At 43.8% G+C, this 25,000-nt stretch overlaps 1 protein-coding gene across 1 annotated transcript in view; it reads right to left on the bottom strand.

Annotated features, from left to right (window-relative positions):
* acoxl (acyl-CoA oxidase-like) overlaps positions 1 to 25,000 on the bottom strand; it is a 58,041-nt gene that overhangs the window by 16,117 nt on the left and 16,924 nt on the right. The window contains exons 13-18 of the mRNA XM_063192112.1: positions 22,543 to 22,696; positions 17,822 to 17,911; positions 12,297 to 12,406; positions 9,198 to 9,309; positions 8,122 to 8,209; positions 4,958 to 5,028 (exon numbers count right to left, since the gene is read on the bottom strand). Coding sequence (XP_063048182.1) covers positions 4,958 to 5,028; positions 8,122 to 8,209; positions 9,198 to 9,309; positions 12,297 to 12,406; positions 17,822 to 17,911; positions 22,543 to 22,696 — 625 coding nt within the window. The remainder of the gene's footprint in view (positions 1 to 4,957; positions 5,029 to 8,121; positions 8,210 to 9,197; positions 9,310 to 12,296; positions 12,407 to 17,821; positions 17,912 to 22,542; positions 22,697 to 25,000) is intronic.

The raw sequence follows: 25,000 nt of genomic DNA, 5'->3' as shown, positions 1-25,000 counted from the left end.
GCCCAGCCAGTCACCCTCTCTCCTGCCTCACCCCCACCCTAGCCACCGCAGAGTTTCCCGTACATAGACCACTATGTGGTGCAGCACCACACTCTAAGAAAATTTCCCTGCAAAATAACGGCAGTTACTGGCAATTATATTTACCTGTAATTCTACTGTTATTTCACACCAAAAATCAAATACAGCTCATTGCTGTTTAATGTATCACAGTATATAACATTTTTTCAGCAGCAATTGAACTGTTAAATAACAGTACTCTACAGAAAAATAACAGTACATTTCAGTTAAAAAGTTGAATTGTACTGTGTGATGACAGGCAAATACTGGGTCATAGTTGTATTCATGAATATGGCCATGGCAACTTCCCACCCCACCCATCATTCTCCATAACTGTGGTACCCTGGCCATGTGACCACCCCACCCTCCCATCGTTCACCATGACTGGAGTGCCTTGAGCATGATACTATGGCGCTATGCTGTATTGAGAAAATGGTTTGCGGTGGTCCTTTGAAAGTGTGGGCATGAATAAAATTTCAGAGTACACAGTGCTGTTACAATGATAGTGTGCAAGGTGGGCTTTTTACTGTATCTCTTGATGAGCCAATGATAAATATAGCATTGGTCAGTCTTTAAAAAAATATTTTGCACCAAGTAGCACATCAAACAAGCACCACTACAAGCTAGCTCTCAAAGCAATGCCTAATTTGCAGCAGGCACATTATATGCAACAATGCCACAAATGATGCCACATACAGCAAGCTTTCACAAAGAGGAAAGTGTGCAAGCATGTGTGCAAGCATGTAAGCAAGCTTGTAGGCAAGCTTATAGGCAAACAAGTGCTATGCTGTGCCATGCTGGCCAGCCAGCAGGCAGGCAAGCAACTGAAGTGTTGATAGTCCAGATTTATATACAGGTGCAGGAGTACCATGTGACCAGAGTTATCAGGCCCTTGGCAGGTGACGCCCGTTATTGAATAATGGCATAACAGCCCTACTCAGGTGAGGCCAGGCACTGATTAGCAGATTGGTTTAGATGGGGCTGCTTGTTGCAAGACTGTTACAAGTTCTTAAAATGTTTCAGCCATTCACACTTTCATCACTATCAAAATGCATGTGCTACTCACACTTTGCTGCATCAAGCACTTTTTAAGTCTTGTAGTTTCCTTAGAAATTGTTTCATCATGCTTGATAGTATCAGATAATCTTTAACCAGTCAGAATGACTTCAGTTCTTCAGGTGGTATTGAAGTTTGATGGTGATCACGGACAAGTGGAGGATGAGTGGGTTTCAATGGTGCTTGCCACTTGTTATTTTCTAGAGATGCACCGGATCCGGTTCCGGTTCCGGATCCGTCAGGATAATAGAGTTTTTCACAGGGTCCGGGTCCGGCAGGATCTTAAGCAGTGGATCCGGTTTCCGGCATGTTACCTAAAAATCAGGGTCTGGTGCATGTCTAGCCTAGGCTTTTCAGTCTTTCACAACCCCAATCACTGCATGGAGTGAAATCCCTTTGGAAGCGGCTATTGCAGGCAGTGTGGCAATAAGCCAATGAGTCTAAAAAATAGTTTGCGCCAACGTAATAAAAAGGGCCCACGTGTGCGAGTAGACTATATGTTTCAACCCTTTTGTAGGATCCGGTATCCGGTTCCGGATCCGGCAGGATCTTATTCAGTGGATCTGGTATCCGGAAGGATCCTAAAAATCAGGATCCGGTGCATCTCTAGTTTTTTCCACAACGGCGAATACTGCTATTGTGCAGTACTTACTGTTTATGCTCAATATGTGACTCAAAGTAATATTTTCACAGTAGTTGTCTGTTTTTTCGAAAAACAGTAGAATGCTGTTGTAAAATTGCCGTAAATAAACAGCTATTTGTTACAGTGCACATCATGAAAAACGATCACCACAAATTGATCAACAGCCACATATAGTGTACAGTATATGCAAATGATGCCAATATGCCAATGTTGTTTGCCTGTACCACCATACAATGCTACTTGGTCTGAGGGAAACCCTGCGGCCATCACCCCACCCCACCACCCTTGTCCCACGGCTATTCCCTACTATTCCCTGTTATTCCCTGCAGGCTGGAGGAAGGGATCACTGTCATCCCGCCAGCGGGGCACAGCACGACTGAAGCACACTCTTGGGAAACATGCACACATGCATTCCCCATTCTCCTCCATGACTGAGGTTCGCTGAGCATGGTACTGTCCCGGCGCACTGCTCCCTTGGGGCGCCATTGTTGACTGCCCCCTTGCACGGGTGAGGTATTAATGCAATTTCGTTGTGTGCAGTAGAGTGCTCTGTCACAATGACAATGGGAGTTGGAGTTTCCTACTTTTCACTTCACTTCACACACTCATGACTGCTGGAGCAAGGAGAGAGAGAGAGAGAGAGAGAGAGAGAGAGAGAGAGAGAGAGAGAGAGAGAGAGAGAGAGAGGGAGAGAGAGAGACAGAGACAGAGACAGAGAGACAGAGAGAAGAGCATCTTAGGGAGGTGCAGAGCTGGATGCCAAATTCACCAAACAGTGGACAACAAAGGTACTCATCAAATATTGCCGTGCAAGAAGGCAGTATCGTGATACACTCTTTCAAAGTACTGTTACACTTCATCTAAGCTTCAAATGTGAAAAGCACAAATTCATTTTTTAAGGATAGATTAAAGCAATTGTGGGGTGTATCGAACCATAGGTCCAAAATCATGATACAAACCAAATTGTGAGTTGAGTGTATTGTTGCAGCCCAAGTAGTAGTAGCCCTGCATCGATCAGTAGTCTCTGACAAAACAACAATCACAGGTTGTGAAGTCCATGTATCACATATCAAGTCTCTCTGGTGTTCAAAAGCCATGCTTGGCCTTTCCAAGTCAGGTGTAATGCCGCAAATCTGTCAGGCACAACAAACTTGCGACAAATTTGAGCTTATATCGTGTAATCTGAGCAGGCCATGAGATAACCATTGGGTGTCTGGGATAGAGAGATGAGATCTTAACCACTTATCTCTCAGACTTTGTTTTTCTCGAGTCTCGAATGACCATTTTCAGTCAGTCAATCTAAAACGGCCCGCAGTCGCCACAATAGGAGGCTCACATTACACTTGACTACTTGAGGCACTTGAGCCAAAAGAACAAACACAAAAACAAACCAATCGGACAAACAGATAGACAGATAGACAGACACACACAATATGGGGATGTCCACTCAGTGGCGGAACAACTGCACACAGGGCCCTAGGGCAATACACTTATAGGCCCCTCCCAGACAGTCTGCAAAGGTCACAATAGGGCCCCCACCACCTATACGGGAGGGCCCTGGGCCCTGGGGCAAATGCCCTGCTCGCCCCCCCTATACCGTGCCCCTGTGTCCACTCCAGATGCCCTGACTCAGCAGTTTGGGGTAGTTAAGATGCTGTAGGTGTCTGTCGTCACTCTGCTTCCCAAAAAAGCAACAGTGGGAGTTGGAAAGCCCCACCCTGTCAGGCATGCAGCCAAGATACCAGGGGGGAGCGTCCCTACGCCCCACACAGCTCTGCTTATCTCCCGGCCACACATCCTCAGACAGTCAGACTTACCAGACAGACTCTCCATCCATCCACCACCCTCTATAACACCTCTTCCCAACCCCTCCACCCCCCCCCATGTAACCCCCCACCAACCCCTCCACCCTCCCACCCCTCCATCCCCCCCATGTAAAACCCCCCCACCAACCCCTCCACCCCCCCATGTAACCCCCCCACCAACCCCTCCATATAAGACACCTACCCAACCCCCCCATGTAAAACCCACTCCACAACCCCCCATGTACAACCCCCTCACCAACCCCTCCCCAACCCCCCCATGTAAAACCAACTCCACAACCCCCCACGCCAAACCCCTCCACCACCCCATGTAAAACCCCCTCCACAACTGGTCATTCTGTGCTGCACTGAGCTGTGCACGTGGGGTGTGGGTGGGAACTACACGTGTGGGTACTTTGGGTGTGGATGGCAAGGTGGGGGTAACAGATTCTTTTTTTAACACAATGACTGACCCCATTAGCAGGGGCCCCCTGGCAGGTGTGTCACATGCACACCCCCCCCCCCCCCACACACACCACACTACATCACACTTTTACTGGGTGTGAGTAGTAGCCCCCACAACTGTCATCCTCCCTACCCCTCGCCCACATGCACGCACACACATGCACACCTGCACGCGCACACGCACACATACACGCGCACGCGCACACGCACACACACACACACACACACACACACACACACAGACACACACACACACACACACACACACACACACACACACACACACACACACACACACACACACACCAGCACCATGTAGCCCAGCATTTGAAAAGCATTTCAAACACATCACTAAGACAGCAGTGGAAAAAAAACAAGTTCTGCATAGCACGCTATCGGCTGGCCGGCCACTGCTTCTTTTAAACAACAACAGGCTTTTGTGAAGGAGAGTGAACACGATGAGTGACTTCAAATGTGTCTACCATAGAGAATGTTATTGGTTTTTTTTCTGTGCATGTGAATTAGTTCAAGTGTGGCTTTGTTCTTTTTAAAAAAAAACTTTTTTGTGTCTGCAAATATGATTGTGTATTTTTGCATGTCTGTGAATCTCTCTCTCTCTCTCTCTCTCGCTCTCTCGCTCTCTCGCTCTCTCTCTCTCTCTCTCTCTCTCTCTCTCTCTCTCTCTCTCTTCTCTCTCTCTCTCTCTCTCTCTCTCTCTCTCTCTCTCTCTCTCTCTCTCTCACACACACACACACACACACACACACACACACACACACACACACACACACACACACACTCAGTCAGTCAGTCAGTCAGTCGCCACTTCTGAGAACTTTCCGTCTGATGACTCAAAAGGTGAGGTGAGCGCTGTCTTTCATATCTCATAGCGGTACGAGACTGATTTGGAGTGGAAAACTGGTTTCACACGTACCTTTGTCAGCAAGGTGTGGTCTTCAGCAACCTGGCATTCTTGAATAGCCAGCGCAAACTGCTCCAGCGTCACTATGGAAACATAAAAACAACACAAAATGTCACAACTGTGTTGTCTGTGTCGCTCTTACAAAAGAGAGTGAGGTGTCAATAACACATTATCAGTGGAGGAGCAGGTGTTGGTCAAGAGTAAAAAGGACTTTGGCGTTGAAGCTTAACAACAATAACAAAAAAAACAAAACAATGAAAATGCAGGTGAGGTAATGAGTAAGACAAGCAAACACATAACCCTCAAAGAAACCACAGACTTCTAGTTTTCATCTGATCTCTAGTGATCCAAGCTTGAATGAATGAAAAGGAATTCAACAGAGGTGTGTTTTTTGGCTGTTAATTTTGCCGAAAAATTGTGAGCCAACACCATTTCATTCACAAAGCGACCATAACACGGATCTTTTTGCAGTGCATCACAAAGTCTGTCTGCTACCTTTGTTTTATTGCAGAAGACTGCGCTGTAAACATGAGAGATGCACGCACCACTGTAAAGGCCGATGATGTGTGTTCGGTCAAACGCGTCTTCATGCCACCGATGCTGTGTGTGCAGTGCTCTTTTGCGGCCATTTTGTAGAGCGCTTTTTCAAACGAGACAAGTGTAATAACAGCACGCTCCGTTACAAAGGTAATTTATGTATGACTAGCGATCTACAAAAAAACAAACCCACAGGCACCATCTCTGCAAGGGCAGTGTCACAAGACGAACGTGAAGGAAGACACCTCTAGTCAGAGACATACGACTTCACTCTAAAGATAATTTTCTAATATGGCAACATATTAGACAATAAAGCTTTTTGAATCTTTGAATCTTTGAAGTACAGGCCGTACCTGATGAAATGGTGGGTGAAATACGCTGCTCACTCCGAAAAAATAAAACGCAAACTGTAACCAGCGTGCTGTGTTTTATGGCAGTCATGGGTGAGCGGTTAGGGCGTCAGACTTGCATCCCAGAGGTTGCCGGTTCGACTCCCGACCCGCCAGGTTGGTGGGGGGAGTAATCAACCAGTGCTCTCCCCCATCCTCCTCCATGACTGAGGTACCCTGAGCATGGTACCGTCCCACCGCACTGCTCCCCATGGGGCGCCACTGAGGGCTGCCCCCTTGCACGGGTGAGGCATAAATGCAATTTCGTTGTGTGCAGTGTGCAGTGTTCACTTGTGTGCTGTGGAGTGCTGTGTCACAATGACAATGGGAGTTGGAGTTTCCCAATGGGGCCCGCAGGCCTGACTTTGTTTTTTTTTTTTTTTTAATAATTCACTATATTTATATTTATCAGTATATTTATATAATATATTATACAATATATAATATATAATATATTTTATAATCATTCACAATATTTTATAATCATTCACCATATTTATATTTATCAATGCATTTTGTAATAATTCACTATAATTGTATTTATTACTATATTTTGTAATTATTCACTATATTTATATTTATAACGATATTTTAATTTATTCACTATATTTACATTTATTATTGACTTTTTGATTCAGTTCACCTGCATTACATCAGGCTTGTGCACAGAGACACTTGTGGACTTAAACAGTAAATGGGTGTATGAGCTTTTAATGGTATTGCATGCAAATTACAGAGGTGATGTAGACAACACTGTGTAACTCTGTTCATGACTGTGGTATGGGTTGCTTATAGTGTATGTGTGTGTGTGTGTGTGTGTGTGTGTGTGTGTGTGTGTGTGTGTGTGTGTGTGTGTGTGTGTGTGTGTGTGTGTGTGTGTGTGTGTGTGTGTGTGTGTGTGTGTGTGTGTGTGTGTGTGTGAGAGAATGAGTGGGTGGGTGGGAGGGAAGTGAGAGAATGGAAAGATTGTGATCAGAGGGGTTAGACGGCCCCATAAAGCAGCCCCATGGTTTGGTACACTACTAACTCACACATGAGAACACACGCGCACGCACACACACACACACACACACACACACACACACACACACACACACACACACACACACACACACACACACACACACACGCACACACACGCACACACACGCACACACACACAATATCAGCAGTCACACACACACACACACACACACACACACACACACACACACACACACACACACACACACACACACACACACACACACACACACACAGACACACACACAGACACCACCCGCCCCACACACACACACACAGACACACACACAAGAACAGCAGTCCCCCCCCACACACACACAAACTTAACTAATTCATTCCAGCCATTTGCAAAAGTATAAAATGTTAAACATTGCAATACTATTTCCACCTCCAACTTTGATATATTTTTCCCTGCATCTGTTTCGCCAGTTCCACTGCCTACACATATATATGAAGGCCTAAATTATGTCACACTTGAAGAAACATTCCTCAATTACTCAACAAGTCCAACAATTGCCCAACAAGTCCACTCCAGTGGTGAAACATGCTCCAGAAACATTCTGTGTGTGTGTGTGTGTGTTTGTGTGTGTGTGTGTGTGTGTGTGTGTGTGTGTGTGTGTGTGTGTGTGTGTTTGTGTGTGTGTGTGTGTGTGTTCAGGTCATCTCTTTCCACATCTGATAAGCAATGTGTGTGTTTGTGTGTGTGTGTGCGTGTGTGTGTGTATAGATGCAAGACAAGGTTGACATGTGTCCTATGTGTGTCTGCATACAGTGTGTGTGTGTGTGTGTGTGTGTGTGTGTGTGTGTGTGTGTGTGTGTGTGTGTGTGTGTGTGTGTGTGTTAGTGTGTGTGCAAGTGTCAGTCCTCTCTTTCCACACCCGAAACGCAGTCACACTCATCTCTCCACTCTCCATCCTCCTCACCTCGATGAATGTGTGCCAGTGTGTGTGTGTGTGTGTGTGTGTGTGTGTGTGTGTGTGTGTTTGAGTGTGTTAGTGTGTTAGTGTGTGTGTTTGTGTGTGTGTGAGTGTGTGTGCGTGCGTGTGTGCGTGCATGCATGCATGTGTGTGTGCTCGTCCTCCTCACGCGCGTGTGTGTGTGTGTGTGTTTGTGTGTGTGTCTCTGTGTGTGTCTGTGTGTGTGTGTGTGTGTGTGTGTGTGTGTGTGTGTGTGTGTGTGTGTGTGTGTGTGTGTGTGTGTGTGTGTGTGCGCGTGTGTCCTCCTCACCTCGATGAATGTGTGCCAATGCCAAGCCCGTCACGTGATGCAGGCAGGAGTTCCAGGCGGCGAAAAACTCATCTTTGTTCTTCTCCACCTACAGTACAGTTTGGAAACATGTCAATGGTCTGTGGAGTGACAACAGCATTGCTGTCAATTACAACCTGTGGAACGACAATGCCATTGCTGTGTACATTGGAGTCCATGTGTCATAACAGTCGTACATCAGGACGTAAGGTGGCCTCAGCATCATTGCACTCCTACAGTTTGGAAACTTGTCAATTCCTACAACCACTGGAGCGGCGGTAGCACTGTTGTCAATTACAACCCAGTGGAACAACGATGACATTGCTGTCAATGACAGCCAGTGGAAGGACAATGGGTATTGCTGTGTACATTTGGAGTCCAATGTGTCATAACAGCAGTAGATAAGGACAGGTTTCCAATACGGCGGCCTCCCTCAGTATCATGCATGCACTCATTATCAGATGGAACATCTACTGATGCTTTATCCAAATGAAGTGCCATTGGCTTGGTTTACTCACAGATGCATTATGCATGAGCAGGGCCGGATTAAGATGCCCTGTGGCCCCTAAGCTACAGGTTGCTGTGGGCCCCCCCGAGACGGACAATTTTGCGAAGAAATTCACATAGACAGCGCCAGTGCTCTAAAATAACACCTGCCAACAAGCCAAATGCTGGTAAACAATCTGTTTGGCTGGTAGAAAAGGAAAAGTTAATAGCCACTTTAACCCATTAGTAACTGTGCTAACTGGCTAGTAAGATCAACAACAACTAGCCATTTTGGCTGGTGAGGAAAAAAGTTAATTTAGATTCCTGGACAGCACCATAATTAGTTAGGAATTAAGGATAACATGTCTACCAACTGTACTCAACACGACACATGATTTTTTCAATAACATCCTGTCAAAATTCCAATTTTTTTCACTTTTGGCTAATCAGGGGCCACTTGGCAGGTGGGGGCCCCTAGGCTGGAGCCATATCTAAGCTGTGCATTAGTCCGGCCCTGTGTTTGATGTGGTGTGGTGTGTGGAAACATGTTGTTGTTATTGTTGTGAGAGTACCTTATTGTAGAGGCGGGCTGCAAGGCTCCTCTGTAGCACTCTCTCCCGATAGCTCACGGCTTTTAGAAGGAAACTCAAATCACCCACTTTGTCCACATTGAAGCCTAGGAAACTTACATACACCAAGGCACAGACAGACAGACGGACAGACGGACAGACAGACAGACGGACAGACGGACAGACAGACAGACAGACATGCAGACAGACAGAGAAACAGACAGACACAGACAAACACACATTATCATCTTAGAGTGTCACACAAGCAAACAAACAAAAATTAAGCCATCAGTATTTCTGCAATATTTTGACAATATCTCACAACTTATTTGGGTGACAAGTCTGGATAATTGTGCGTGATACTTGTGTGTTTGTGTTGATATTAACAAATGTTTAAAAGAGTTCAGATGAGTGTTTGTTACTGAAAAGCAAAAAGCTACTTTGAGTAGCTTGAGCTGTTTGAGTAGCTCCTTTGGCAGTCTGCTGTTAGCCAGGCCATGCCCTCCTAGTGACACAACACCTCCGACGTTGCTTCTAGTCAGGCCAAGAGCAATCTAAATATAATTTCTGATCTCCCAAAAAACGGGAACTCCACCCACTTTGTTGGACACCAGTCAACCAGTAGCAACCTAGAGAGCCCGGTCAACCATGCCATTTGGGAAATGTTAATTGTTATGGTCTTGGTCAGACCAAGTCTCGAAGAGATTTGAAAGTCGATGATAATTAGGCTAGTCTGCTGTAGCTTCTACTTAGATGTCATATTTCATGTGAAACGGCAAAACATTACAATTATGTCAGGGGCCGGCAAAGACAACCCTCGAGACATAGGTTCCCCACCCCTGCTCTAACGCTATTCCTTAGTCCTATGAATATTGACCTAAAAACCCAAAAGACACACAAAAAACACTTTGGCCCAGAGGGCCATACAAGTGATATAAAATGCTCTATAAAGATCACTGGCTTAGCAAGGGGCAATCACACAAGTAAATGACCCGTATACACAGCTAGATACAGCCACTAGCCATTTCTATTCTAAGGACAAGCAAACACCCAACCAACAACAGACGAGAAGACTGATGGCACGCATGTTTTGAGAGGTTGGGTGGTGTGTGTGTGTGTGTGTGTGTGTGTGTGTGTGTGTGTGTGTGTGTGTGTGTGTGTGTGTGTGTGTGTGTGTGTGTGTGTGTGTGTGTGTGTGTGTGTGTGTGTGTGTGTGTGTGTGTATGAGGACTGTCTATGCTCCAGGAACTAGATGGGTATTTATAGTAACAGAAAACCTCAGCGATTCCAATAAAGGATATTATCTGTGAAACAGCCCTCATCTGAAATGAGCGAGTTAAAAATAAAATAAACCTGAGGCAAGTCATGATGGAGACATTTGCATGTAAGTGGCGGGTTGCTGAAATGCTGTCGAAGTACCATTGGCTTGAAAATGGATTAGAGAGCCAACAAAGCATCTGTGCTCATCTGACTGCAGAATTGCGGCTCAAGAAGAAACAGAATTCCGTTGCCTTTTGATAATGACAATGAAACTTTTCAATTTCATTATATTGCATCACACTTAGCTGACTCTTTTATCCAAAGCGACTTCCAGTTATTTACAAGGTATTGGTTATAGTCCCTAGAGCAGTGTGGGGATGGGTGCCTTGCTCAAGGGCACTGCAGCCATGGAGTGAGGCGTTGGGAGAGGTAAGGGTGGGATTCAAACCTGCAACCTTCTGAACTTAAGACCATCTCCCTAACCATTAGGCCACAGCTGTTTGAATTGATTTTAACTGTCTCGCTGCTATCGGAGCACATCACTCTTCATAACATGTCCTTTGAATGTGTAACAACTAGACCAGGGCCAGACCCAACCTTTAGCACCAATTAACAATACAACTCAAATGAGTAGTCTACGACAAGACAGCAATAAATGTTATTTAGGACAAAAGAAGTACATACAGTACTTTTACGAGTTTCTAAAGAAACAACTCTGATGAAGACACATGTCAAAACGTTTTTAGTTGTTTTTTCAGGGCCCAATTGGAATACCTTTGCAGCCCACAGACTGAGAGTTACTGAATTAGACCATTGCAAATATATTTTAAGACGATACTATGATCACCATTAGTGTGGCTGTTGTGATATTACAGTGTTACTGTTGTAGTGTTACTGTTATTTACTTGCATACACTGAAATAGCACATCACAACAACAACAAAACACACTAGATCATTTCTGACGACAATGTTAGAAAGTATGGCCACATGGTAATCAAACGCTCTCTGTTAGCCTTAGATGACCTTGCGTACAATAATGTACTAGCTGTTGCTGTCTGTTTTAGAGACCAACAATTATTCTTCTCTCGCAATGAAACGCATCCATTTAGTTTTACAACCGACACTCAAAAAGTCTTCAACAGGGCAGAGGAGCACCAACGCTCTCACCAACACCGCTGTATATGAAGCCCAACTGAAATGGCCTATGACAGTACTCTGTTTACTCCAGAGCCTCTGGTATACGCACGCAAGAGAACAGCCAAGCTTTGGTACATTTGTCAAGCGGCAGTTTGGACTGAGAGTGGAATGAAAGCCCCCACAGTAGTGTTTTTCAACGGGGGCGCTACAGCCCCCCAGGGGGTGTTGGGGAGCCCTAGGGGGACGAAGGATACAGCTGCGTGGGGGGTGGGTTTAGTTCCCATTGGGGGGCATTAGTCTATTTTATTTTTCAAACTACGGGTGTTGGCAGGCTTATGATGAGGTCAAGAGGGTGTTGGGAGGCTTATGATGAGGTCAAGGGGGCGTTTGTTCAAAAAAGGTTGAAAACCACTTCCCTACAGTGTCTAACGACTAACTTCTTTGCTTTTATTAAGAGAGGCCATAAATGCTTCATCACCGTTATAGTTGCTTCACTGGACAGCATGATATCTTAATGGGTGTTTTTTTCCCCTCAGTGTCATTGTTGATGTAATTACAGCACTTAAAATGTCTAGGCCAGCATAAAATGGAGACAAAAACAATGGTATGCAAGCCAGGCCAATCATGCGATGTCTGCCGTCCTGTTGGTTCAACAACAGTGTTGGACCCGACTGCATCCGGGGACCCGGTTTATGTTACCGTACCTGGTTCTGAGGGTGTCGGATGCCGAGCTGGTCCATGTTCTGATGAGGCCGGCCACGATGTTGTTGCCCAGCAGCTTGGTGTACTGGCTCAACAGCTCTCGCACCACCACCTGCAGATGGCCCACGAGGGTCAAAGGTCAGCAATATTCAATTCAATTTACATCTGCAGTCCATATACAGTATATCACAAAAGTGAATACAACCCTCACAGTTTTGCAGATTTTTGAGTATATCTTTTCATAGGAAAGCATTACAGAAACGTAACTTTGACACAATGATTAGTGACCTTTTAACAACATATTTAACCGCTTAAATTTCTTGTTCACTCAGAAAAAAACAAAATACAGCCATTAATGTTTGAACATGTACTCACAAAAGTGAGTACACCCCAGATTAAAATCCGGTAGAGAAGGGGCTATGTTGGCTCGAATCGTCTCGAAATGAAACGAAATGAAAAGGGATGACAAGGGAGGTCATCAGTGTGGGTTTCGCCCTTTCTTTGCATTGAACTTTAAAATTTTGAGTCTGCATCTGGCTTAAATAGATTGGTGTGAGATTTGAATGCAATCCTATGGAGAATATCATGATCTGCTTCAGTAGTCACAGTGCATGTTGACATGCATGTTTCTTTTAGGTGTATTTCAGATTGCCAATGTTGACAGCATTCATGCATCCCCAAACCATGTCAGTCCCACTACCATGCTTGGCTTATGAGAGGATACACCTTTTTTGTACAACTCACTTGTTTACCACCACACATGCTTGACACCATCTAAAGCAAATTTGTTTATCTTGGTCTCTTCAGATCACACAACATGGTTCCAGTGATCCATATCCTTGGTCTGTTCATCTCTCTCTGTTCATAGCCCCTTCTCTACCGGATTTTAATCTGGGGTGTACTCACTTTTGTGAGTACATGTTCAAACATTAATGGCTGTATTTTGTTTTTTTCTGAGTGAACAAGAAATTTTAGCGGTTAAATATGTTGTTAAAAGGTCACTAATCATTGTGTCAAAGTTACATTTCTGTAATGCTTTCCTATGAAAAGATATACTCAAACATCTGCAAAACTGTGAGGGGTGTATTCACTTTCGTGATATACTGTAGAATCCATAATCCATAAAATCAGCAGTCCATTAGCAGTCCATAGAATCCATAATCCATAAAATCAGTAGTACATAAAACAAATGAACACATGAATACAACAAACCAACCGCTCACATGAGTGTCCACCATTTTTCAATGCAACATGAAATGACAGCAAAGGCCGAACCATGTACTTCACTCTATATACAGTACATGAACATTTTTTCTGGAGTGATGACATTTTGGGGGGGGGGGGGGGGGGAAGCTAAAAGATTCATCAGATGTTATAGTGAAACTTTCAGTCACACTAAGTTGCACTTTTCAGCCTTACTGTATGCTGTAACTAATCATCAAGCTACCCAGTACAGCCAGAGAGTCAAGCGCCACAGCCACTACCTACAGTACCCAGTGCAGCCAGAGAGTCAAGCGCCACAGCCACTACCTACAGTACCCAGTACAGCCAGAGAGTCAAGCGCCACAGCCACTACCTACCCAGTGCAGCCAGGCAGTCAAGCGCCACACATACTACCTACCCAGTGCAGCCAGGCAGTCAAGCGCCACAGCCCCTACCTACCCAGTGCTGCCAGGCAGTCATGAAACCCTCTGCTTGCTTGCTTAACTCCTACACCTTCCTCTGGCTTTCTAACACTCCCAAGGCAAGCACTGTTTCAGCTCTCAGTATGACTAGGAACAACCACTCTGCACTTTCACCTTAGCTTTTAAAAGTAATACCAGGTAGTTATGGTTGTGGACGACCATATTTTCATCCAGTCTGAAATTTCAATTTCAATGTTTCAACATATCTAGGTCATTCAGGATAGTGCAGTCTAACAAAGCTTATTACAAAATGATGTGCCTACATCGTTGCATCGGCTTAGGGGTAAGGGTTAGGATGAGGTTATAAGTGTTCAGCAAGTTCAGTGTAAGCACATACGTAATAAAAGGAGCTGTAAACCGAAGTGTTAGCATAGTAGTTTAACTTTTATTGGCCTGTTTAACTCCTGTCTACAGATGCCTTGTCCTCAACATGACACCGTGCTCAGGCAGTGCTCAGGCCGGGCAGAGCAGCACAGCAGGGATTTGGCCATGTCTTGTTCTAGGCCAGGGCTGGACTCGGGGGCGGGGGGATATAGGGCCCGGGCACTTTTGGCATAAAGGGGCCCTCATAATTAGTGGTGCAGAACTGACACACCGGTGGGCCTTGCACTCTCGTCAGCCCCTATTTTCAGATTTTTTATTTATTTGTTTTAATTTAAACAGAAAAAGCCAGCTATGCCAGATGGTCAGTCCAGCCCTGTTCTAGACTGATTGGAGTCTTGTGACAGGTGAAGTGGCAATGGCCCTCAGGCAGGCTACACAAACCACATCAGCCAGCCGTAATACACTGACATCCTCAGGGGCGGATCTAGCCATTTTGGGGCCCTCTGCAAAATATAAACATGGGGCCCTAAAATATAATTCTTTTAACATGTCACCAATTGGCATGGAAAGAGAGAGGGTGCTATTGTAGTGTTTTGTCTCAGAAATATCTTGGATAAATATCTAGGCCTGCTTTTTTTGTGTGATTATTGCAACTGGTGTGACAATACGGAGGGCAGATTTGGTCAGGGCCCTAGGCAATTGCCTTGGTTTGCCTGATGTAAAGTCCACCTCTGCACATCCTGCTACTCTGCAATACTCGATTAAGACAATTAATATCCAGCTGCAGTATTTTATCCACCTCCCCACCTCCTCACCCCCCGATCCACCCACCACTCCCCCAATTCTAAAAATTCCCAACAATAAATTAAAAAGGGCTGTTCTGTTTCGAGTCTGTTTTTAATTTTATTTCATTCTACTGCAATCTGACTTCAGAGGAAAGGGGATTGAGGAACGAACAGTGGGCTATTGGCAAAGGTCTGCGCTGTCCATGTGACTTCAGTTGAGAGAGACAGAGGCATCACATCGAGCAGCTAACGTTTTCACATGCTCCCTTTTAACCTTGGTCGCTGAAAAAACAAGACACTGCCTACGCCACTCCGCCGGCCCGGGCCATCTCTTTATGACTTAATCAAATCAAAGCCCTTGCATGGCCAGCCAAGCTGCTTTAATGACTGGCAGCTATTTTCTCAGATGGTGGTGGTGGGAACAAAAAAAAAAAAAAAAAAACTGTGGGCGCATGATGGCTATTATGTAGCAATTATCCTTACTGCATTACTACTACACACATATCTGCAGCATGTGTGGATTAGTTGTGCACGGGGACGGGGAGGATGAACCAACAGAGCATATTTAACTTACATACTTACTTTATTTTTCAGGACATTACACATTAATGAATATTATTCAGATTACAGCACAATGGCTAATTTCCATCTGGTGTCCAAAATAGGACTTAACATGGACTTAATTAACCTAAATGTCATGAAAGTGCTAGTGTGGAGTACAACACTATATGCTTTCACCTGCTCCATGAAGCTATTGTACTAGGATGAACGCCATATAAGCGGCTTGTTTACAATTAATTTAAATCACTCTTCACCTCCTTCACAAAGCTTTATGACTTTATGCTGATATTTCCACGGTTTGTAAGAATTATTTATTTTGGTATGTGAGTGGATAATCTAATTCCAACAGAAAGCCCACTGTGTGTGTGTGTGTGTGTGTGTGTGTGTGTGTGTGTGTGTGTGTGTGTGTGTGTGTGTGTGTGTGTGTGTGTGTGTGTGTGTGTGTGTGTGTGTGTGTGTTCATTGGGATGTCAATGGCTCGCCTGTGTGTGTGAGTGTTTGCTCTGTGAGGCCCACTGTTTCCCCCTGCCCCGGGGCTCTCTTGTTCTCTCTCTCTCTCTCTCTCTCTCTCTCTCTCTCTCTCTCTCTCTCTCTCTCTCTCTCTCTCTCTCCCTCTCCCTCTCTATCTTCCCCCCATTTCTTTCTCTCCATCTTCCTCTCTTTCTCTCCCTCCATTTCTTTATCTCCGTCTTCCTCTCCCCTGTTTCTCTCTCTCTGACTTCCCCTCTTTCTATCCCCCGTTTCTTTCTCTCCGTCTTCCTCTCTTTCTCTCTGTCTGTTTCCCAATGCCTCCACACAACACAACAGGGCCTCACAATTACATGTCCGTTATCTAATAACCGTCTCACAGCTAAAAACACCTTATTTATTCCAGAATGGATTGTATGCAATGACAGAGAAAAAAAAAGAATAAAAAAGACAACATAATAAATATGTCCTGTTGATTTTGGTGCGTACAATCTTTCACACAATTGTCATGGGAGCCCAGAGCAAGGCTGTTTCCATTTATCCAATTAAGTCTCCACCTAAACACAGAGATCTGTCCAGTCATCCTTACGCTTGCCTCTAGCCTTGAGATGGGACTTATTTATTGGTCGCTTGGCAATCATGAGCTGAGATTGGGCCCTTATTAAGTTATATGAAGTGAGTGCAAATAAAACAAAATACAGACAAAAACAGCAGCTCAGGGTAACACTGGGTACTTCCCCAGTATCAAGACAAATGTCAGGCCAGAGTCTGAACCCTAAGGTAGGTCAGTTGGACAGTCTTTAGTGTGTTGTGTGTGTTTTCACCCTTTCACAATGAAAAGCTTGTTTGAATACTGCATATGCTGCGTACAGTATGGATGCAAGGCAAGGTTGACATGTGTCCTACGTGTGTCTGCATACAATGTGTGTGTGCGTGTGTTTGTGTTTGCGTGCGCGTGTGAGTGTGTGTGTGTGTGTGTGTGTGTGTGTGTGTGTGTGTGTGTGTGTGTGTGTGTTTGTGTGTGTGTTTGTGTTTGCGTGTGCGTATGTGCGTGTGTGTGTGTGTGTGTGTGTGTGTGTGTGTGTGTGTGTGTGTGTGTAAAATCTGGACCTCGGGAGTTTGGCTAATGAAGTTAGAGCAGGCAAAGGCTATAGTCTGCTGAGTGGTGACAAATCAATTACATTATAAAATAAACACAAATTCAGTTACTCCAAAAGTTTACAAGAGCTGGCGAAACAGTACCGACCTGACCGACAATAGTAACAATAGTAGCCAACGCTTTTGGTAATATAGTGTATAATAATGGCCCTCAGTCTGTTCACCAGTAAAAAATATTACAAGTTTCTTTTCAGCGTGTCTACATGTATCAACAACATGTAATATTACATACTTACTACTTTAACATACTTACTACTATAACATGCTTACTATAGTTACCACACTACTATAACATACTTACACTGCAATTAATCCTGAGGTACAATGTAAGTACATAATATTACTCACTATTACATGCATTGTTAAACTGAACCTAATTCATGTAAAAGGAGCAGAGAAATTTGTAGCGTAATCAAATTAAGTTACACATAGTAACTATAATAAAGGAGTACGGGGGGATCAGGAAATGACCTCGTGCCCCAACTTATATATGAAACAGTACCTTTTGCCCACTGAGCCTCCGCACCCCCATAGAGAAATATTTACCTGCAGCATGACCACGTTGTCTCCCTCAAACGTCACAAACACGTCGGAGTCGCACTTCAACGCTGGGATCCGGTTCTCCATCATGAAGCCCTTGAAACACACACACAAATGAAATAGAGCACTTTTTTGACTCAAATTATAAGACTTTAAAATCAGATCTGAATTGATGAATATTTGATCGTCTTCAACTGTACACATGCATTGTACAGTATACACTACTCAGCGTTCTAATTTGAGTCGTAAATAAATATCAAATATCACATTATATGTTTGATATCTGATTTGGGCACGTAGTAGTTTGAGAGCCCAGCTTTAGGGTAACACATAGTGGATGAGTGGATGTACTGTATGTGTGTGTGTGTGTGCGTGCCTGCGTGCGTGCGCCTGTGTGTATGTGCATTTGTGTACTGACAACTTTACATTTCATATCTACCAGTATATATTCAGTGCTTTCAGAAGACGACTGCACACAAAGACAAAGCTATGCACAAACAAGTTGGAAGGAAACCAACTGTGGTGTTAGATGTGCAGTAAAAGTGGTAAATGTCACAAGTTTGGGGTTAAAAAGTACGACTTCAGAACAGCACACACACGCACGCACGCACGCACGCACGCACGCACGCACGCACGCACGCACGCACGCACGCACACACACACACACACACACACACACACACACACACACACACACACACACACACAACACACACACACACACACAAGTGGAGGTGCACATGCTGTGGTTTGTCTCTTTTTCTAATTCAAATACTTTGTTAAAAAGTTGGTTTTGTCAAAAAAATAAAATGTTTTGTCAAAAAAAATATGAAAACCTTGTTGTCGTGTGGCAATTCTTTTACATCATTTGAAATCAAACCAATGTGTTTAAGCATAAGAGAAACATATAGTTTACAGCTCCGCTATACTGCAGTGAACACCTGCCGGTAAGCAGGTAATTCATTTGAACTGGAAGATGAGCAAGACAATGAGTGGAAAGTTTCACTGCAGTGGCCTCAAAAAAAAAGAAGAAAAAAAAACGTCCACAAGAAACTTCACCCAACCCTTAGTACAACCGCACAGACACGGGCTATCAGAAGAACAAATAACAGGGTCTGCAACAGTGTATCATAAGTAGCGCTGATCAAGGCTGATGTGGCTTACTCTAAAGTCACAATGGCTATGTTTACATGAGACATTTAATTCAGAATTAACTCACTTCAATTCTGAATAAAGCTCAATTCCGCTTTGAAAACGTCATGTTAACACTTCACAATTCAGAATTAAATGAAAGATCAAAGTAAACTCAATAGAACTATTTCATTCTGAATTATTAATTCGGAATTTAAAAACGTCATGTAAACATAACCAATATGTTTACAATGCTGCACATTCTCTACATGTACACATGCAAGCACACTGAATAGGAGTACTCTAATACTGAACATAATATGATACACTATACATAATCCCCATAAACTTGCAGAACTGCACGCAAACACAAACACATATACAGTACATTATGCTCATATGAGAAAATAAGTCAGACTGAGAGGCAGACAGACAAGCAGGCAGACAGACAGACAGAGTATCAGATATACAGTGAGAGAGAGAGAGAGAGAGAGAGAGAGAGAGAGAGAGAGAGGGAGAGAGAGAGAGAGAGAGAGAGAGAGAGAGAGAGAGAGAGAGAGAGAGAGAGAGAGAGAGAGAGAGAGAGAGAGAGAGAGAGAGAGAGAGAGAGAGAGAGAGAGGGGCAGATATGGATACAGATCAGATTATAATACTGTATAATACGTATGGTTATTTTATGTCTAAGTACTGTATGTGTGTAATGTCTCGTGAGCAATGTCTATTTATGTATGTGTGTATGCTACTTGACACCTTAATTTCCCCCTGGGATCAATAATCGATACTCTACTCTACTCTACAGCACATGAGAGTTACAAGGCAGCCTGCCTTGCCCCCTGTGCTACTGTATATAGAGAGTACAAGAGTTGGAAGGTATAATACAGCCTACTATGCCTCCTTATAATGAGAGTTAGAAGGCATGACCAGGATAAGTCTATCATGCCCCCTGTGCCACATTATAATATCAGTGTTTCCCATACATTGAGGAAACTATGGCGGGCCGCCATAGTTTAAATTTGGCCGCCATTGTTTACGAAAATGTAAAAAAAAAAAATATATTTATTTATTTTTTTTTTTTTTAACGATATCCGTTTTTGTTAAAAACGATTTGAATTACGATTTTGAATTTCCTTCGCATTTTCCTCCTGGAGTAAATACATCCTATAGACTCTGTATTGGTTAGATAAGTAGTCCCACGGTAACACAGAATGAGGGGAAAGCATTAGGAAGTGACCGTAAGGGTATTACAGTTGATTCATGTGTGCACACGTGTAACATCGGGTGAGTAACAGAACATGTGCGCAACGATGCGTTATGACACGCCGATATGCGAGGATCTTCGTCCAAATCGCTAGTCGCATGCATCATCGCTAACTGCGTTTACATCGCGTGCCGCGTGTAAGGGAAATGTTAGTTGTTGACATGTATGGAATTCACTTCAATTTGTGCTGTTTCTTGCTTCAGTTGTGGACAAAACGATTGGCCAAACTCACAATAGAAAGCCTTTGCTGTGCTACTGTCCCAGAGAGCTGAAAAAAAACCTTCATAGAAGAAGTCACACTTAAAAGGGGTGTTAACCAATCCAATGAGCTCTCTCTCTCTCTCTCTCTCTCTCTCTCTCTCTCTCTCTCTCTCTCTGTCTCTCTCTCTCTCTCTCTCTCTCTCTCTCTCTCTCTCTCTCTCTCTCTCTCTCTCTCATAGTAGCCTACTATTTACCCATAACAAATGGTGAATTTCTGAGCCCTTTTTAATTTGTAGCCTATACCACTGAAGGCATGATAATGCTTCATCATATTTTAGAAATAGGGCCTATGTGCCTTTTATATACCAAATGTTTATCATTTTGAAATTGTTTCAGTTGTTTATGACTTGTGTATGACTGAAATTATCTCTGCATACTATCAGTGCTGCATTGCTTTGTAAAGATAGGCTATTCAACACACTTTAAAAACACACTGAAAAGATACGGCCATAGTAGCCTACTGAAAACATTTTGTTCATAATAATGGTGATTAATAAATGGTGGTCTTAAATTTTCATACTGACATCCTTGAATTTGACTTGGTAGATCAGGGCAGACCATCAACTTCAAAAGTAGATCTTGGTTAAAAAAAGGTTGGGCACCCCTGCTATAGAGAGAACCACAAGTGCTTGAAAGACAGGGATCAAAAGCCTAGTCAAGTTGTTGTAGTTTACTTGGGTTTGGGAGCAATATAAAAAATCTTCAGAGAAGGGACAGTTGGGATGAGTTTACTAACACTCCCTAGGCTTTGTTTTACAGTTGTAATGAGTTTGGTGACAGACCTTCATTGACACAGCAGAGGAGACATCGGGCTGCATATAGAAATGAATGTGTAATGAATGTGAATATAGACATAAATGTGTAATATGTTGTTCAGCCCTTTTAATGGGAGGAATTTGGAAAAAACTGGCCCTGTGACCAGCACACCTCATGTAGAATGTGTACGCCTACAGATATGTGTGGGGGAAAAGGCATAGCCTACCCTCTAAGACCCTTTTTGTCTATGCGTTAACAATTTCACAGTGCTCTTAAATTCTTATCTCTGCTCCTATTTTGTTTTATTATTGTTTCCCAGACCCCTGCATGAGGGACGAATGAAACTGTGTTGTAAACAGAAATTATTCACTGTACTGCATTTTTTGACAATGACAATGTACTACTATTATACAAGTCATGGGTAAAATCTTATGTAGCCTTATTTCTCAAAATATAAATGGCTGAAATATAGGCCCAGGCCTACAGCTTCTCCATGCGCCAATGTCATACTGTAGTCATTGTTTTGCCGTTTTGCATTTACGCTGCAAGAATACACCCCCCCCCCCCACCCCCCCCCCCCCAAAAAAAAGGCCCGTGTGAGAAGGGGCTACCCCCATAGTTTCCAAAATTTCTGTGGGAAACACTGAATATACATGTATATGTATATGTATATGTATATGTATATGGATATGGATATGGATAAGATTATAATATAGACAGAGTATGAGAGTTAGCAGAAGGTGGAAAGCAGTCTGCATGAGGGCATGAGAGTCAGGTACCATGCCTCATGTGCTACTGTAGATTTTAGAGTATGAGGGCATGAGAGTCAAGTACCATGCCTCCTGTACTAGATTATAATGTATACAGTAGCCTACTGTACAGTATCAAACACAAGCAGGTAATTGGAGTGCTTCTGGGTCTCCACCTTTTCCCCTTGGTGCTCATCAGTGTAGGGGCTCTCAAACTTGGTCCAGGTAGACAAATGCTGAGGCACTCAAGGTTGCAATTTTTAACTTTTTTTTATTTGGCTACAATGCCTACGCGTTTCGGCCCTTATGGCCTTCTTCAGGGCGTATGCAACCTTGAGTGCCTCAGCATTTGTCTACCTTTGCATACCTACCTACCTACCTTTGTTATCCTACCATGCATGCTGTACTAGATTATATTATATACTCTACAGTATGTTGAGTATGAGACATATCCTACCATGCCTTAGATCATAGTATATACTGTATGTTGAGTAAGAGGGTTAGGTATCCTACCATGCCTCCTATACTATATTATATTACAATATACATGTTGAATATGAGAGGTATCCTACCATGCCTCCAGTGCATTCTCGGCACTCCTGCAGGCAGGCCAGGTTCTCCCAGGTGCTGTAGGCCTTCAGGCCGGCCACCAGAGCCTGCAGAGCCCGGTTACTCTGAAGGTCCTCGCCCTTAAACAGTGCGTCATCCATCAGCCGCGCTGCATACCTAGACACGCACGCACACACACACACACGTTAACACACACACACACGCACGCACGCACGCGCACGCACGCACACACACACACACAAACAAGTAGGTGTGAACACACACACATACACGCACAAAACTATCCTCAGCATCCCTGAACTCCAGCCCCAGTCATCAAATAGTGACCAGCTGCCAGCTTGACATCAGCGCCATCTAGTGGTAATAATAGCAATGGTCATTTCTAGTATTGCATCTTCAAATCAGTGCCACCCAGCCGCAGCCATAACTGCTTATAATATTACACTTAGCTGAAGCTTTTTATTCAAAGCGACTTATAGGTATTTGGGTATTGGTTACAGTCCCTGGAGCAATTTGGTTAGGTGCCTTCCTCAAGGGCACTTCAGCCATGGATGAAGGTGCTGATAAGGGTGGGATTTGAACCCGCAACCCTCTAACCATTGAGCCATGGCTGCTTATTCGTTTGGTGGTACCTAAACCATTTCTGTTTATTTTAAGGTGCACTATGTAGAATGTGGCCAGAATGGGTACTGCAACTATGCTGCTCATTGAAACTGTGCTGCCTATTACCAAATTTGATATTTTCATGAATATTTACTAAATAATAAACCAATATTTACTAGTATGACCAAATTACAGCAAGTTTTGCAGCTAAAAATGTATATTTCTGGAAATTCAAAATGGCGGACCATGGAGAACATCACCCTTTTCATGTATGAAAAGTGCAATTTTGCCAGTCATAATGAATACTTAGAATTTTGTGGTGGTGGTAAGTATTCATGAAAAAGGTAACATTGGTGAATGGGCAGCCTGAATTCTGGAAATAAACTACAAAAAATATTACACAGAGCACCCTTAATGGTCAGTTCTGAAGAGGTCAGGCTACAGACTCCCCATACTGTAAGTCAAGCTCCGCCCACCCAATGCAAAGGAGTGTGCTCAAGTTCGATCTCTTAAGGGGCAGTTGTCCCCTCCTTCTTCTTCTTTTACGTGGCGTTAGGTGGCGACTTGCATAAGATGTGTACTACCTATCTACAGCACTAAGGGAACTCATTCATTCTCAATCTGAAGACGCCTACATAGGTCTCCTAAAGGGGTGTTCACCTGTGGTCAAACGGATCCTGGAAAAGTATGGGCTTGATCTATCTTACTCTACTAGATGGTTTTTGGTGAGACCACCAAAGTACCTGTTCATCCCAATGACTCATGGACATGATAGAAGCACATGGTTGATTTCACAAAGAAAAGACTGGATTGTAATGGGAGGAACTGCTCCTAGGGCCTATACTGCAAAGCTGGTTCAGGACAAGTTAAGGTTAAGTGAAGAGGTAAGTCATCTAATACAAGAGCCTTTTTTAAGAAAATGAGGACTCCAGGCTCTTCTATTAGACGATTTACCTCGTAGCCCCTTAATGCGCGCCGTACCTCCAGTGGCACGCTGTAATAGTCATTGAAATGTAACTACCATAGCACTACAATACTATGACACAACACAGGCCCTTTAGAAATGCACCACGACTTGGTCATTGCCATACTGGTAACAACAAATGTATAAAGCCGCGTCTTAAGGGGTTAACTTAATCTTAACTTATCCTGAACCAGCTTTGCAGTATAGGCCCCTGAACACTCTACCACTCTCTAGTGAGGAACAGTGGAGGACGCACTGCAACATGATGGGAACACAATTGGTTGTAGACAGACGCTGTCTTGATGTTGTATCCAAGTGTCCACCTGGATGCATCGATGAAATATTCCCATTGATGCATTGTTATGCAGGGCTGGACTGGCCATAGAACATACAGGGCATTTGCTCAATAGGCTGTTGATGATTTTGGCCTGGCCTTCCCCTTTATGTAATGGTATCAGTCCTTGTGCAGCTACAGAAAACCTCTCAGACTCAGATTTAAATATTAATTTTGGCTATTGGGAGGACTAAAAATGTTGTTACAGGCTTCATTGTCCCTCTCAATGCCTGGTCACGCCTGGTATATCTTTTAGCAGGCGTACCACTTCCTGTAGGTTAACTAAGCCTGGTTTTTCACTTAACCACATTCTTGGTATTACCCGCAGGTGTTTACCTGGTATTTACCTGTCGTTTAACATGCAGGTTCCTGTTAACCTGACATGCTCCTGCTTACCTGTTGTTTAGTAGGCTGGCTGCTGTTTACCTGGTGTTTACCTGGTGTTTAGCAGGTGTTAAGCCGCTGTTTACCAGGTGTCTGACTGTCAGGCTGCTGTTTACCTGGTATTTACCTGCTGTTTACCAGGCGTTTGACTGTCAGGCTGCTGTTTACCAGGTGT

This window comes from Engraulis encrasicolus, chromosome 24 (genome assembly GCF_034702125.1).
Source record: "Engraulis encrasicolus isolate BLACKSEA-1 chromosome 24, IST_EnEncr_1.0, whole genome shotgun sequence".
Classification (NCBI taxonomy): Eukaryota; Metazoa; Chordata; class Actinopteri; order Clupeiformes; family Engraulidae; genus Engraulis; species Engraulis encrasicolus.
Note: the sequence above shows the minus strand (reverse complement) of the source record. Positions and strands in the feature narration are given on the sequence as shown.